This window comes from Vigna angularis, chromosome 2, assembly GCF_016808095.1.
Source record: "Vigna angularis cultivar LongXiaoDou No.4 chromosome 2, ASM1680809v1, whole genome shotgun sequence".
Lineage (NCBI taxonomy): Eukaryota > Viridiplantae > Streptophyta > Magnoliopsida > Fabales > Fabaceae > Vigna > Vigna angularis.
In genome coordinates, this window is record NC_068971.1 from 28,390,657 (window position 1) to 28,406,946 (window position 16,290).

Sequence of the window (16,290 nt, forward strand, 5' to 3'; positions counted from 1 at the left end):
TTATGTTATGTTGATCAAATTCCTAAAAGTTTATTTTATAAACAATTTTTGGAATATTTCGTACAGAAGTTATTAAATAGAATAAAGAGAAAATTGAAAAATGGATTAGAGATGAAATAAAAGAAAAGTTATAGGAAATATTTGAAGATTATCATGTGATCAGAATGTATATAATTTTTTCAGGATTGATAATTTTAAATTTATTAAAAACAGAAATAATATTTAATGAGATGGTATGTAGAAAGGAGCGTATACGGTGATGTTAAGCATGGAAAAGAGGGTGTACGGGTTTTTGCTTATGATAAATCGTCAGAGAGAAGACGGTATTTATAATTGAAGAGTATGATAGAGAAGACCAAATTGGCAAAATCGAATCGTTGAAAGGACAAAGCAGAACTGACTACTCCGCACAAAACTTACCACCTTTCTCACTCCAATACATATGGACTAGATTCTCTCTTTTCCCGTAGTGAAACCAAATCCACAAGCTCCTTTTCATCACTCCTCTCATATTAGACCCACCCTCACACACCAAAACCGGATCAACTCCTCTCATAAACACAACAATCAATCTTTTCTTCCCATGTGAATAAACAACGCACCACCAAGAACACACTTCCGCCATGAGCCAGTGCGTTCCCAGCTGGGACGTCGACGACAACCCACCACCCCCAAGACTCTCCCTTCGCTCCAACTCCAGTTCCACTGCCCCTGATGTCCCCATGTTAGTTCTCTTCTTTTCTTTATCTCTCTCAAACAAACGCTTTCACTCAATCATCTATCATTCAAGACACTCTTCTTTTCCTTAATCTTCAACGGAACATTTTCCGATGAACCCAGAAAAGGATAACTTCTTTTAGGAGTAAGCCTTTTTTATAAGCACTCACAGAGGCGCCAAAGGAGTCAACATAACTGTGTCCAACATACTATACTCCTTATAGAAACATTTATTAATTAAAATAACTAAATAGAAGAGATTGGCTGTGAAAACCTTTTTTCTTTATGCTAGTTCGGAGGTGCTAATGATTGTTGTTTGCTTGATTTGATGAGTTCAGGTTAGACTACGAGGTTGCGGAGCTGACTTGGGAAAATGGGCAACTTTCTATGCATGGCTTAGGGCTACCGCGTGTGCCGGTGAAGCTTCCAACAATCGCCGCCAATAAGTACACATGGGAGAAGCCTCGTGCCGGTGGCACCTTGGAGTCCATAGTGAACCAAGCCACGAGCTTACCGCACCGTGGAAAGCCAACGCTGAACGGCGACGGCGGCGTGTACGGGAACTTCCTGGTGCCGTGGTTAGACCCTCACGCCGCGACGGCGAACACGGTGACGATGGACGCATTGGTGCCGTGCTCGAAGCGGGAGCAGAGCAAGCAGGGCATGGAGTCCGTCCCCAGCACGTGCATGGTGGGGTGCTCCACACGTGTGGGGTCGTGCTGCGGCAACCACGGTGCGAAGGGACAGGAGATGAGTGGGAGGGATCAGAGCGTGAGTGGCAGTGCCACGTTCGGGAGGGATAGCAAGCACGTGACCCTTGACACGTGCGACAGAGAACTTGGTGTGGCTTTCACTTCCACCTCTATCAACTCTCTCGATAACACCAGCTCCGCTAAGCACTGCACCAAGACCACCACCGTCGACGACCACGATTCTGTTTCCCACAGTAAACCAGTGGTAACCAACGACTCTCTCTCCCATTTCTTCATCTTATTTCTATTTTATTTTCTTATCTGATATTTCTTTATTATTATTTTCTTTCAACAATCCTATCAACCGAAAATAAAATCCACCTTAGTCAATTTCTAATGATTTTTCTAAGAATTTTACAAACTCTAATTTCTAATTTTTGTAACTCATGCGCATTTATCTTTGTCTATTTATCTTTTATATCTATATATTGCGTATGCCACACTTGTATTTTTTTTCTCTACACGTATGTATGGTATCTACTAACATACGTTTGTTCATGCATTACTTTTTTTTTATCTATTTGTATTTCATGACAATCGTATACCTTTATTTTATTTTAAAATTTCCTTTTCTTTAACAGTATTTTTCTTTCGTTCCTAAAAGAAATATAAAACATAATTTTTCTTTGAATTTATTTTTACCGGAAAAATTCTCTCTGATAATATTTTAAATTTTAGTCCCTTTTGTAGAAATACTACGCTCGAAATTTCGATAATTTCAGACTTATTGTAAAACTATAGTATTTTATTCATTTATTTTTACCAAGTTATGTATTACTAACCTCTCTTAAGTATAAGAAAAAGTGCGTAAAAGAATGATTATAATTTTAAGCACTAAAAAAATAAAAAATTATTAGTTCCTTGTGGAAATAAATACGATAAAATTTAAATTTTTGAAGAGACTAATTTAATGAATTTTTTAGAAAATAAAAATAGTGATATTTTAGGTTTGGGAATATTTATTTAATGATTAAAATTTTAAAAGAGCAATATGGTAGACATATAATTAATTTTAAGCGTTATACATGAGGATTTAATTCTATTTTACATTAGTTTTATGGTGAATTTGTAAAGGGTGAAAACGGGGAGGACGAGAAGAAAAAGAGAGGAAATGGAAAATCGTCGGTGTCTACTAAAAGGAGCAGAGCAGCGGCTATACACAACCAATCTGAAAGGGTAAACGTTGAATAACGTTTGCAAGTTGCTATAATGATATTATGAGAACAAAATCAAGAATTTGTTGTTCATTGGTTGATTTTTGCATTGGCTTTTCAGAAAAGGAGGGATAAGATTAACCAAAGAATGAAGACATTGCAAAAGTTGGTCCCAAATTCCAGCAAGGTATATAGCATAGTTGCAACTAGTGGGGTGGGGTTTTGCTGAGCTAATCATGATATTGTTTGTTTTAACTTTTTTTCTTTTAAGTATATTGTCATCGAAATCGTGATATTGCGTATGTGGTATCTGAGCCAATTATTTAGTATCTACTGGTCCCAAATCTGTGAGAGAAACAGATGCTATATACTGACATAACATATTTCTTTGCCATTTTCACTTTCGTAGGGTTCAAGTAGCGGTCCCGTGAGGATTCGATAGCCACTATAAATACCATTTCACACTGGATCTCTCGTGTTTTTGCTTTCCATGATTCTTCCCAGTTACAAAATAAATTAATTTTATCAATTTCACGTAAACTATACATTTTAATTTTAATTTTAACTACTTTTTATTTCTATCCAAACCTAAATGATAGGCAGTCCTGGACACAGAGGGAGTTTACATTGCCCTACCTCTCAAGATTTTTTTCTCTTTTCTAAAAGTCAGTACCTATATACATAATACAATTAATTACTGTTGCTATATTAATATTAATATTTATTATTTTAACCTGATTTTCAGCTCATAGATCTATTTTTTTTGACCTCGATGCACGTACTTTGATTTTAATATATATGATATGTTTTTTGTTTGTTTTTATTCTTGACTTTTCTTATTTATGGTACTGTCCTTGTAGATAAGGTATCTACTTTCACGGCATTTATCATACACTTCAAGTAAAGTTTAAATGTTCAAATTCTTTACATAATATTCTACTACCATTATTGTCCCTTTACAAATGGTCCAGCCATTACTGGTAAAATACCAAAAACTAATAACTACTAAAAATGTCTTAACATATGTTATGTCATCAATTTAGTTAGTTTTACACTTATATAGCTACACCTGATACACTAAAAAATATTACGTGATCGGTATTCTCTTTGATAAAAATCTATGAAAGAAAAAGTGACCACTGTGCTCTTGAAGTTTTTTCAATCATATATGGCTGAGAGTGGGAATTTTAGGGTGGTATGTGCAGTTATAGAGTCCACAAGAAGTCCAATTACTTGTTTTCATGCTCTGACAGGAGGCTGTTTGGTGAAGAGGCACCCAACTGCTCCCACAGGAAACCCTTTCCAGTGGTAGGCCCTCATGTCAATTATACAATAAACACTAAAACAACAAACATTTTCCACCAAAAACATACAAATCAAAGGCAAACATGAGGGAGAAAAGACAAAGAAAAAGAACCCACACTTAACTATATCATATATAGAGACAAGGGAAAAGAAAGAAACATGCAATGTTGACTATAGCTTATTTATGAATTTAATTAACAATTAGTTGAGTAATAGATTGATTATATAGTTAACTAGTTTTGCGTCGCTTGCTATATGGAATTTCGTATGTGTTGAACACTAATTATGTATTATTTTACATATACATATATAGACAAGAATTTTCTTTAACTGATGCAGACTGATAAAGCTTCAATGTTGGATGAGGTGATAGAGTATTTGAAGCAGTTGCAAGCACAGGTGCAAATGATGAATAGAATCAACATGTCATCGATGATGCTGCCATTGACCATGCAACAACAGCTTCAAATGTCTATGATGTCTCCGATGGGCATGGGATTAGGGATGGGAATGGGGATGGGGATGGGAATGGGGATGGAAATGAACTCCATGAATCGTGCTAACATCCCTGCCATCCCTCCAGTCCTTCACCCTTCTGCCTTCATGCCGATGGCGGCGTCGTGGGATGCCGCTGTCGCTGGAGGTGGTGACCGATTTCAAGGGAATCCGGCCACCGTGATGCCTGACCCTCTGTCCACACTTTTTGGATGCCAATCACAGGTAACAGATATTTCTACGAATTCTCAAACGAAGCAATAAATAAAAAATATATATTTTATAAACTTTCTTCTCTTTAACTACTCTTTTTAATGTTCATTGTTTGATACGGAATGACATCACTCTAATGTTATGAACCTAAAATTATCCAAACCTACTGTTGATCCTAGAGATCGATGTGCCCATTTAGTTTATTTGGCTTTTTTTCCTATTATTTGAATAATATTCTACTTTGATTTTGTATTTGGTGATGAAGTTTAATCCTGTGTATTTTTGTATTGGTCGTATTTATTGCGGATAAGGTAATAGTTCAAATTTCTAACAATGATTGATGGCAACCTGGTTTTTTTTGCTGATTTGGGTGGGTACTCAATTTGTGAGGCACGAATGATAAGGGTTGTAGAAATCAGTCAAATCGAATTGATTGCATCATTAATATTGGGCACTGGTATGTTAATTAGCGCTTTGACCTCATCAATCAATCTCCTAGATCGCAATCTTACAATGGAAATCACCCTTTTGATTATTCATTGTGCCAATTGAAGAGTAGACGCTAAGTTAGAATATACCTCCATTTGGCATTTGGAAATGTATAAATTATTTGGTTCAAGATGCTTTTAAATGTGTTTAGTTATTTGATAAAACAATGATTGTTTTTGTTAAATCTGTCTAAAATATAGATATAATTAATAAAATCGAATAATTATTTGCAGCCGATGAACATGGATGCCTACAGTAGACTTGCTGCGATGTATCAGCAGCTGCACCAGCCTCCAGTTTCTGGTTCCAAGAACTGAGCTAGCTTCTGGGTAGTATTCTTCTGGTGTGATAGTGTTGAGCTACAAACAAGAATGTCCATACTTATTCTTTGTGAGAATTTTAAATGTGTATATTAGCTCCAAAGCAAGCGAATAGCACTATAGATATACACACTCTTTTCTTATTTGGGGTTAGGAAGTTGTTAAGATTAGGTGGCTTTCTTGGTTATTTTACCATCATATGTATGTTCATACCATTGCAACTTGTATAACGTCTTTTGCTATTTTATTGAATAACGGCTTTGGTCTGATTCACACCATATATAATAGTAACTTCAATTGACATTATACCAATCAATTTGCCTATGTATATATATCAACAATTCAGATACCTAATACCTCGAACCATTTTATTTAGTTTTTAAAATTGACTAAGCATTGTTAATTTGGTTCTAGACCATCGTAAATTTTCAAATTAATATGGTCTCTAACACTAAGTACTAAATTATCTTTTTGTTTTTGTCAACAAATTGAAAAAAGATGTATTCTAATGAGAATTTTAATCATTTCTTTTAGAAATAATATGAAAAACAAAGTATTTCGGTAAGTCAAAATTAGTTTATCTATAAGGTAATTTGTAAAAACATTTTCAAGTAACTTATCTTTATTATTAGTTTTAAGTTGAATGTAAGTTAATTTTAGTTTGTTACGTCTGAAAGGGCAACGGTAGAATTACTAGGCAATTTCTTATTAAGAAATATGTGTGTTTACAAATAATTAATTTTTTATGGCCTATATCTTTATAAAAATTTTAAAATGTATTTTGTCTATCATTGCATTTACATTTAAAACATTTAATCTTACTTTAATTAAATTATAATTAAGACTAAATCCACCATTTTTAATTGTAATTTGCTTAATTAAAATTATTAATTAAAATCAATTTTTAGACCCGCTACACAATCTAATAGATTCTAGATAGTTTGATAACACTATAGATGGTCTAATTGGTTGACCTTCGCGAGATAGTTTGACAAACCATTTATATGCTATAAGCTTTGATGATAAGTGTCTTATATGTTTAAATGCATACATGCTAATTTAAACATTCTAACATGTATTGTGTAGTTGAAGAATAAGTAAGCTTACACACTCATCATTGTTATTTGTATGATAAAATAAAGTAGAGTAGAGCTTATACTCTGTTCAAGATAGAAGGGTTAGCCAACCCATGTCTCTTAATGAATTCAATAAGAATTTTACTTATATCAACACTTATCAAAATCTGCAAAAGTGTTAAAATATCAGTAAAGGCAGGTATAGACAAAATAAAGAAAAAAATATATATGTAGATATGTTGATTCTCCAACTCTTTCATGGTTAAGTTCTTCATTGGTTATCGTACTATTATTATTAATTTAATTTCTAAACAAATCTTAAATTAATCAATGAAGCATTGATTATTTGTTAAGTCTCCCATTTGTTGCAACATCTACGAGTGAAATTCTATTTAGACTTCACAAGTTCCATCATGTACATATGAATTCTTATTCTAATAGTTTACCTTTTAAATTACGCAAACAAATAAACATGTTTGAATTAACCAAAAACAAAATAGAGCTCTTAGACTTTTCTTGCTAAAAATTAGACTAGACCAGCTAACAAACAAACAACCAAAAACAACATAAGATTTATACTGCTTCAGCCAAACTTGATGGTTATGTTTAGTTCTCATGTAAAGAAATTACGTAAGAGGCTCCACCACTCAAATGAATAATTACATAAGTCTACAAAAATACTCTTGGTTATTAGAGTATATAAACAGATTTTGATCATACGAGTACATTGATCACTCCTAGTTATATCGTCTTAATCTCCCCCTAAGACTAAGTCATTAGAAAACAACAAAAGAAATAAATCAGAACGCTTAAACAACCATAGTCTTTTTGTATAATGATTTTTGAGAAACTTTTATTGTGAATGATGAGTATTATTCTTATCACATATAAAACACCTAATATTATCTTTCTTAAAAATAATCAAGCTTAAATCTAATATTTTAATTGAGATTAGTCTAAATAGGATTCATTAAGAATTAAATAAAAGCATTCATTAAATCAGGTTTTTAATCCATGATAGGCAATAAACATTCTAGGTAGACAACTTGCACTAGACGTTGTAATTAGACGAGTCTAAAGTATAGAGTCTAGTTTGTTGAAGTTCATTTGATGACTTAATAAACCATCAAATTGCTGAGTTTTGATCATATGATAAACTACATAGATGTTCACTAAGCGCTTTATCAAGCTCATAAATAGCCTATAGATTATGAAGTGAGAGACTATCTAATGAACCTATAAATGATGCTAAAAAAATGAATTGGAGATTTTCTAATAACTGAGAGAAGTTGAAATTATAAATTTAATGAAGAAATAAAGTGTTCTTGAAAAATTAAAAAAGAAGTTGGTACATGACAACTCTTTTAGGTAGTGTTATTGAAGTCATCCAATTAGTGTATCATTAGAATCGTCTAATGCTTTGGATGCCCATTAGATCATTTATCGTATTAAACCTTATGCAAATAGAATATATAGTTAGGAAATCTTTTATGTTGAATTTTATACACCAAAATATACTATTTTGAATCATTTAAACACATTAAATCTTGTGACAAAGTCTGTTTGGATTTCTCTTCCTCATTGAATATCTACAAAAGAATATATAAATAAAGATCAAGACCGGAATCCTTGTATCTAAATATTGGTTACTTTGGATCAATTTAGTAAGTCCAATTAATGATCCTTCATCCCACATCAACCCACCACTACATCAATTTTACTTTATTATTTGTAATGTCTGGCATTGTCTTTTACATCCAAGGCTGAAACCTTCTGACTTGATTCTTTTCTGATTTTATAGTTGATTATAAGGTTTTGTGTAATTAAAGTATTATTCAACATGATAAAGTTTTATTGGATTATGAATTTTTCCTTTTAGGATTGTTCTAAAACACTAGTTGATAATCCAATAATATTTTTTAATTAAATTTTTGCCAAATTGCTTAATTCTAACAATATTTTCTATGTTTAATGCAAGAGGTAGAAAGGTAGAACTTTATATGTATATGCTTGAAATATGTAAGGTAAAACTTTATATGTAAATAATTGGAACATGTGAGGTTTAAATCAAAACTTTTCTCATATACGAAAGAGAATCTTAATGAATTAATTGACGCTTGTTTTCTTAATTCAGACCTATCTAGGAATTAAATGAATGGTAATCGTTTGATAATTGATAAAGAATCTAACTATGAATGAACTTTATAATGAATTTATCTTTATATAATTGTTTTATTTATATCATCTATAGCAAACCATTTTTCCTGATATTTCATATATACTCTTATGTAAATTCTTATAAGTGTTGGTTTATTGATATTCCTATTGAATTCGTTACAAGATGATTTATGTTTGGTAACTTTATTTGAACTCATTTTAAATAGAGTGGCTACTTTACTCTACTTAATTTGATTGTAGAAATAACACTCATTAATAAAATTTGACTGCATTATCAAAATAATCATCACTCTTTTTATTTAAATATTTTTTAATAATGTGTATAATACATATCTTTAGCATATACATTGACATTATAAGGTTTTGTTACTAATATAATTTTGTAATGACTTTAATAAGTAACATTTATAGCACAATCATTGTCAAAAAAAAGTCACGATGACAATATTGTAATTATTGTGAAGTTTTTAACCATGGTTTTCCAATCAACAATCATTAAAAGTTCTACCAAGGAATACAATAACAACGATTCTATGGAGAATTGTTGTTAAAAGTCTTACATACAATGAAAATTTAGTGTCCAACCATAGTTAAAAGTCTTGCCTTTTCAAAAATACTTATTTTTTTTCACTTTTCCAATCGCATTGTGTTTTCTTTTTTCATGTAACTTATTCCTCTTTTTCTTTTTTATTTTCTCTCTTCGTAAGTCGTCCCTTCAAGCTCATCGCACATCGCATCTTCAAGCTTGGTGATCGTCATACTATCGCTGTTTGAGCGTCCACATTGTTACCATTGTCTTGTGGTTGACATTTGTGTCGCTATTAGGGTTCATGTTTGTGCAGTTGTTGGGGTTCATGTTACCACTATTGGAGGTCTCCGTGTCGCTCATGATTTGGTCGTTGGCCATTCCTCTATGCTTGCCAAGTCCATTGCGTGTACTTCCGATTTTCTCCTCTAGTGGTTCATGATTCTTCGTTCTTTAGTGCCTCCTTCCTTGTCGTTTCCCTTATCTGGTGGCACTCTCCTTTCCAGTGGTCTTCTCCATGCAATTCTTTACTCTCTCATTCCTGCATTTCTATTAGATATTGTAATATATTTTTTTAAAAATTTGATTAGAATTTCTTATTTTTAAACTCTTGATAACAATTTATTTTAAAATGCATTTCATGTAGTTATTCAGATTATGTTGTGAGGATTTTGAAATATTTGCTTGATTTAAACATGTTGATATTAATTATTTTGTTGTGAGCATTTTGTTAACTTATATAACAATTTAAGATAAGATAATAGGCAAGTAGTTTATTATGTTAGGCTTTAGAACTATTCTTATCAAGCTTTGTTTAAAATATGTTTTGAACTATTGTCTTGAAAGGTTGTAAAAATTTAAGCAGAAATTACGATTTTTAAAAAAAGAAAATATAATATTAAAAAAATCACACACACTTATAACGATGATTGTTTACAAAAAAAAAAACATCGTCGTTTAAACGACGGTTAACGACACAACCTTCATTGTATTTTGAGTAACCGTTATCCATTCTAAGTAATTATTTTTTGTTTAAGTAATATTTTTTTTCCTTGTTTTGAACCACGGGTTTCTTTGACTATTATTATTTTAAGTTTTGACAATGACTCTAACAACTATCGTCGTTAGTTTAAACTTTTAATGACGTTTAAAACAATGATTTATACAAGCTTATTTTAACTATATAATTAATTAGTCATTGTTTGTGATAATTTATCTCTTATCAGAAGTAAATATTTGTTTTTTGTATATATGGGACTAAATTTAAAAGAGTAAATTGTAGATATAGGATAGATATGACGCGGTGATTCACCCTAAAGTTGTGGGATTTGAGACTGTTACAATATCCGGTGCATGTAAGGTGTGACAGTGGTGGAGTTGAATTGCTGTAGTTTGGGATAAGAAGAGCTAAGTTCACCGCTCGTGTAAAATCATGTGTGTTACAAATGAGAACAGAAAGAAGAAGGTGAAGAGTGGAACTATGGACAACTTCCAGATAACATTTATGCTTACGGTATGGCATTGAAGAGACACCTAACATGCGTTGTCTGGTTAAAGATCAACATACAGATGATTGAACACTCATGTGCATACTTGGAACGAAGATTTGCCACACACATTTGTACTGGTGGTTCCCATCCCATCCCAATAATTCACTTTCATAATTTTAACATTTCCAACTCACAAATAATTACGTACTGTGCAATCAAAGTACGACTTGGATTTTAATGAAAAACAGTTCTGATATATATGTTAATATAAAACAAACTATTTTTTAATATTATTACGTAATATTCCATAACTATAATATTGGTAGATGAAAATGAATTTCAATTAATTATAAAATCACGCACCGTTTATATATATATATATATATATATATATATATTATATGATCACTTGATTAGTTATCATCGGATGATTCACTATCAAGCTTGAATAATCAATTGCTTGATCAGGGAGTTGATCAAACAATTATAATAAAAAATCTTAAACATTATTGATAATTAAGTTTATAGTTAAAATATATGTTTATGGAATATTGGACTATGATTAAACTACGTTAATTATAAACCTACATCAAAACCTATAAATATGAGTTATAGTTAAGGAGACATATAATTGTATTTATTACGAATTTAAGACTTTATAATACTAAGTTAATGATTATAAACTGATTTAAGTGTCAGAATACCCCTCTCATACACAACTTGGAGGAGGAACAATAAGAATTTGGAGAACCTAATGACTTAGATAGTAGACAATAGACGACATCAATAGTTTTAATTAAAAGTGTAACATGGAGTGATATGATTATATCTCAAACTCCATACCCAATATATATATATATATATATATATATATATATATATATATATATATATATATATATATATATATATATATATATATATATATTTCACATTTATTAGTCTCATTCATACTGTTGAGATAAATGTAAATTTATCTTTAAACTCGACGGATATGCCCTTAAAATTTTGACCCCAAATAAAAATGTAAATCGAAGCTTTATTAGAATGATTACTTTCTTCAAGAGTATATATAAATCATTAAAGAAGAAGAAAGTAAGGAGAGACAATAAACATAATTAAAAAGTCATGCTTAAATTTTTGGGCCAATTAAAAAATCTTAAGGAATTACTAATGTTCAAACTCAACAAGTTAGAAAGAAGAAGGCTTCAAAGTTATATATATATATCGACAAATGATTATCTTCTTTAGCAAGTAAAAGTGTGATAATTGACCACAAAAGTACTCAGTCTCTACATCTTAGATAAGAGTGATTGTTTTGATAAAGAATATCCAATTATTAGCTAAGAATAATTAATATTGTTCAAATAATATTTGCTTAAGCAAGAAGTTTCTTATGAGAGAGTATTTGCTTAAATCATAAATGAATTGTTGAAAAAGAAAATACTTGAACGAGATCAATTAGGAGTGACTAAGAGTAAAAAAAATATTTATGTTGAATAAGAAATGGCTTAAGAAAGAATACTTAATTGAACCAGGAATGACTTGAAAAAAAATATTTAAAATATTAACTAAAAGTGATAACGAATTCAAACAATGTTCAAGAAGTTATATAAAAGTGATTATAAGTCCAAAGAATATCGAAATAGTATATCATTTTAAATTATTTTTTATATATCTATGTAAATTTGTCAAATTATTACTAACATAATTGTGACATAAAAGATTACATTCATATTTTTAATAAAAATGAAAACTACGTTAATAACAAAGCATAAATTGAGGGATGTATTGAATTTGAAAAATATTAAGAAAAAAACTTATTAAACCTTATTTTATAATTAAGTGTCCATAACAAATTTTAGAAGCTAATTTTCGCAATCGCAAGTTAGGAAAAACATGTTTGGTTATTGAATTTTAGATATAGTTTTAAACAGGTGTTTGACAAATCTGTGTGTTCCTTTTCAATGTATTCTAATTCTTTCTTTTTGCTTTTAAAAGGCCCTAAAGCACTTTCTCCGACAACTCATCAGCAGCAAGAAGTCAGAATCTTCCATCGGTAGCTAACAGTGAGTCAGGCCCCACACCACAAATGGAAAGATGAGCTTGAACCTTATGAGTCATGAAACACGGGACAACTAAATGACGCAAAAATGTCATAAGACTTTGTAACTGCTACCTTCACCAACTTCAAAAAATTGAGCTTGTTCAAGATAGAATATAACATCGCTAGTTTTCGGATTCAAAACTTTATATCAAAGTAGTTGGTTGACCGTGCCACTCTACAGGTCGCTTTTGATTTGTACTTGTATCAAAATAGTTTATAATATAAAATATATCCTTGTATTAGCAAATATAATGTAATATAGTGTAATCATTTTTTTTATTCACAAGTTTTTTAAAAATTAATTTATACTAATTTGACATTTTAACTTTTTATTTATATTTATTTTTCTATCATAGGTGTATGAGAGTTATTTTACTTTTTTTATCTATTTATTTTATTTTTAATTTTTTTATATTTATTTTGATTTATTTATTATTTTATCAAATCGAGGTGCATCATCACAATCATTGTCATCAAAACTTGACTTGAAATTCATGTAAGTGTTATTTTTATTTCATATCATCTACTTAGTTAAATTAATATTAATATGTTTTTCAAATTTAGTTAGAGTTGTGAGTAAGTACAGAGCAAAAAAATCAAATATTTTATCCAAAGGATGAAACTCATCAATCTTAGCATTATTAATTTTCGTATGTTAATTTATGATCTTAATATGTGATTATTTTCTTTATCATATTTAATGTAACAAGAAGACAGATTCATAGGCATGTGGCTATTATATTATGTTTTGGATCAAAACTATCATTCAAACAAAAATTAGAGATCATTGGACTAAGGTAATAATATTTACCTTAAACATTAAAAATTAGTATGTATACATAATGATGTTGTGTTATTTTTGTAAAGTTTCAAGAATCCATCACCTATAATGAATAACATAATGAAGAAGATATGATAGGAGTGGAGTTATGACCCACAATAGAAATTGTATTGTACTTAAAGTCTTGGGTTAGTTTAGTTTTAACAATTTTAGTTTTGATATATTTAGTTTTAGTGTTTTAGTGTTAGTTTTGATTAGTGTATAGTTTTGATTTTGAATCTCTACTTGAAACATTCAAAACTGTTTTGGACGTTTTCTATTTTTCAAGTTTAGAAAATTGTTAAAACAAAAAATATTTTAAAAAATGTAGCAAATAATGTTTGTTATTACACTAATAAATGTCAAATACAGTCAATTTTTTTTGTTAGAAGTGACGCCAATTAGACGTCAATGTATTGTGTAATCCGTTCAGACTTTTTCCATAATCGACGTTCTTTGACTTCTTTTTTCAATTCCAACATTAATTTGATGCTCCAACTAAGACATTAAAATATTTTCTGACCTTAAATAATATAAAAAATAATTTACGTCAAAAATATTTTTGTTGTAGTCATTAAAACATTACTTAATTTTCTGTCCGACATTATCGTTAACGTGGTATGAGAAAAAAAAATCCTTCTTAAAAGATCACTGACCTAAAAACTACGAAATAGAGAAAAATAAAATGAGAGCTATAAGAAATAAAATCTTACTTTATTTTATTTTATTGATTCTTTACCTATAAAAGAGATTTATGAATGCAATACGCAGTATTTTACTTGATTAGAATTGTTGACCTTTTGCAGCTGGACCAAGAATAGCACAGATGTAGACATGTGAATCTGGATTGGAATTGGCATGTAATTCTGTTGTATACCATTCAGCCTCTGTAGTTTTCCATTGATACGATTTTGAATGGCAAAACATTATGACAGAAAATGAGAGAGAAAAGGGTAAATGATTGGAGAAGAAATAAACACTTGGGTTATCAATCCATCACATGTGCAAGGCCTTGGATTAAATATTCTTCTTCGATCGTTTTTATTTTATGATTGAAGCATATTAAAAAGAATTGTAGTGACGCTTCTTCACTTATTCAAGATATCATTCATCTTTATTTATTTCTTTTCCTTTTCACATATTCTATTCCCTCCCTTTGAGGCTCCTTCATTCTATCTTTTCTTACTCATTCTTTAATGCTATTACTTATTCCTTCATGTATACCAATTATGTAAAACTGGAAATTGGTAATACTATCACATGACGCGTGGTCGAAATATTCTTATTTTATCTTCTCATGGGCTATATAATAATAAGGAATGTGAAAACCTCTCTCTTTGTCATGTTATTTTTTTGGGTGTTCAGTATCTAATTAGAAAATATTTTTTTTTTTATTTTTAAACTTTCAAACACAATTAAATATTTAAATTTTATATAATTTAATTTTCAAATTTTAAAAATAAATAAATATAGTTTTTCTAACCTTTTTTCTTACATTTTTTTAATATGTTAATACAGTTCGACAAATTTTAACTTAAATACCGTTTAACATAACTTTTTTTAATATTATTAAATTAAAAGAGACTATATTTATTTATTTTTAAATTTAAAGACATAAATATATTGAAATTTGAAAGATGAACAAATTCATATTTTATATTCAAATTAAGAGATTACAATTTTCAAAAAAATTACTAACTAAAATAAGACAGAAGAAAACTAATAAATTAAAAGTAAAAATATATAGATCAATTTGATCTATATATCGAAATCCGTTCGACCCAACGAAATTCACATTTTCGTTGACGCGTCCCTATTTTCCTTTTATGGTTTTTATTTGATTTACACAGCTAAGCATACAGTACAAATTATAGATACAAATACAAACCAGTACACATAGATTAATACAACCTAAATATACATACATACAAACGACTAACTTGCAAACAAATATTTAAATAAAAAAAAGGAGTGAAAACCAACCTGATTGAAGCACACTCCTCCGCAGCACAAACCAAACTCAATGGAAGCAATGAATTGGAAGCTCCTTCACAACATGTACTAAGCAAGCAAGGAAATGGAAGCAATGGAAGAAACAGAAATGGAAGGGGAAGAGATGAAAGAGGAGGAATGGGAAGATAGAAAATGAGAAAAAGAAATGAAATGAGATTGTGGGGGTGGGGTAAGGTGTGCTGCGGAGTTGAGTAAAGGGGTAAGAAATTATGGTTTTACATTTAAAAGTAACAAAATTTTAAGCTAAGGGTATTTTTGAAAAAAGCAAAACTTGGGGAGGTGTAGGTAGACATACGTGGTGGTGTAGGGAGAAACCTTCTATTTACCAACAATGTTGACCCAAAAGACAAGAACTTGGCCCACTCAGTAGTTGAGCCCCTATTTTTGTATGAGCTGACCATGGATAAGGTGTATGCTATCAAAATATATATATATATATATATATATATATATATATATATATATATATATATATTTATAGTTAGATGTAGACCATTAAGGTAATTAATTGATAATACTGTTATTTGGCATATTGTATATGGTAATATCACTTGTTGGCAAATTGTGTCTTTATAATATCTTTTGTTGACAGATTATGTCTTTATAATATTGATTGGTAGATTATGTCTTATAAT

General features: G+C 30.1%; 1 protein-coding gene across 1 annotated transcript; it reads left to right on the forward strand.

The window, feature by feature from the left end:
• Nucleotides 1-369: 369 nt before the first annotated feature.
• LOC108327040 (transcription factor UNE10) lies at nucleotides 370-5,723 on the forward strand. The gene is made up of 6 exons (XM_017560714.2): nucleotides 370-724; nucleotides 1,056-1,674; nucleotides 2,544-2,645; nucleotides 2,745-2,810; nucleotides 4,268-4,648; nucleotides 5,359-5,723. Exons 1-6 carry the CDS (start codon nucleotides 624-626, stop codon nucleotides 5,440-5,442), a joined length of 1,353 nt encoding a protein of 450 aa, XP_017416203.1. The 5' UTR covers nucleotides 370-623; the 3' UTR covers nucleotides 5,443-5,723.
• Nucleotides 5,724-16,290: the final 10,567 nt, after the last annotated feature.

Coding starts and splice junctions, on each gene's coding strand:
- LOC108327040 (XM_017560714.2), top strand. CDS start 624: ATGAGCCAGTGCGTTCCCAGCTGGGACGTCGACGACAACCCACCACCC. Junction 2,646..2,744: donor TACACAACCAATCTGAAAGG/GTAAACGTTGAA, acceptor TTGGCTTTTCAG/AAAAGGAGGGATAAGATTAA. Junction 2,811..4,267: donor TGGTCCCAAATTCCAGCAAG/GTATATAGCATA, acceptor TAACTGATGCAG/ACTGATAAAGCTTCAATGTT.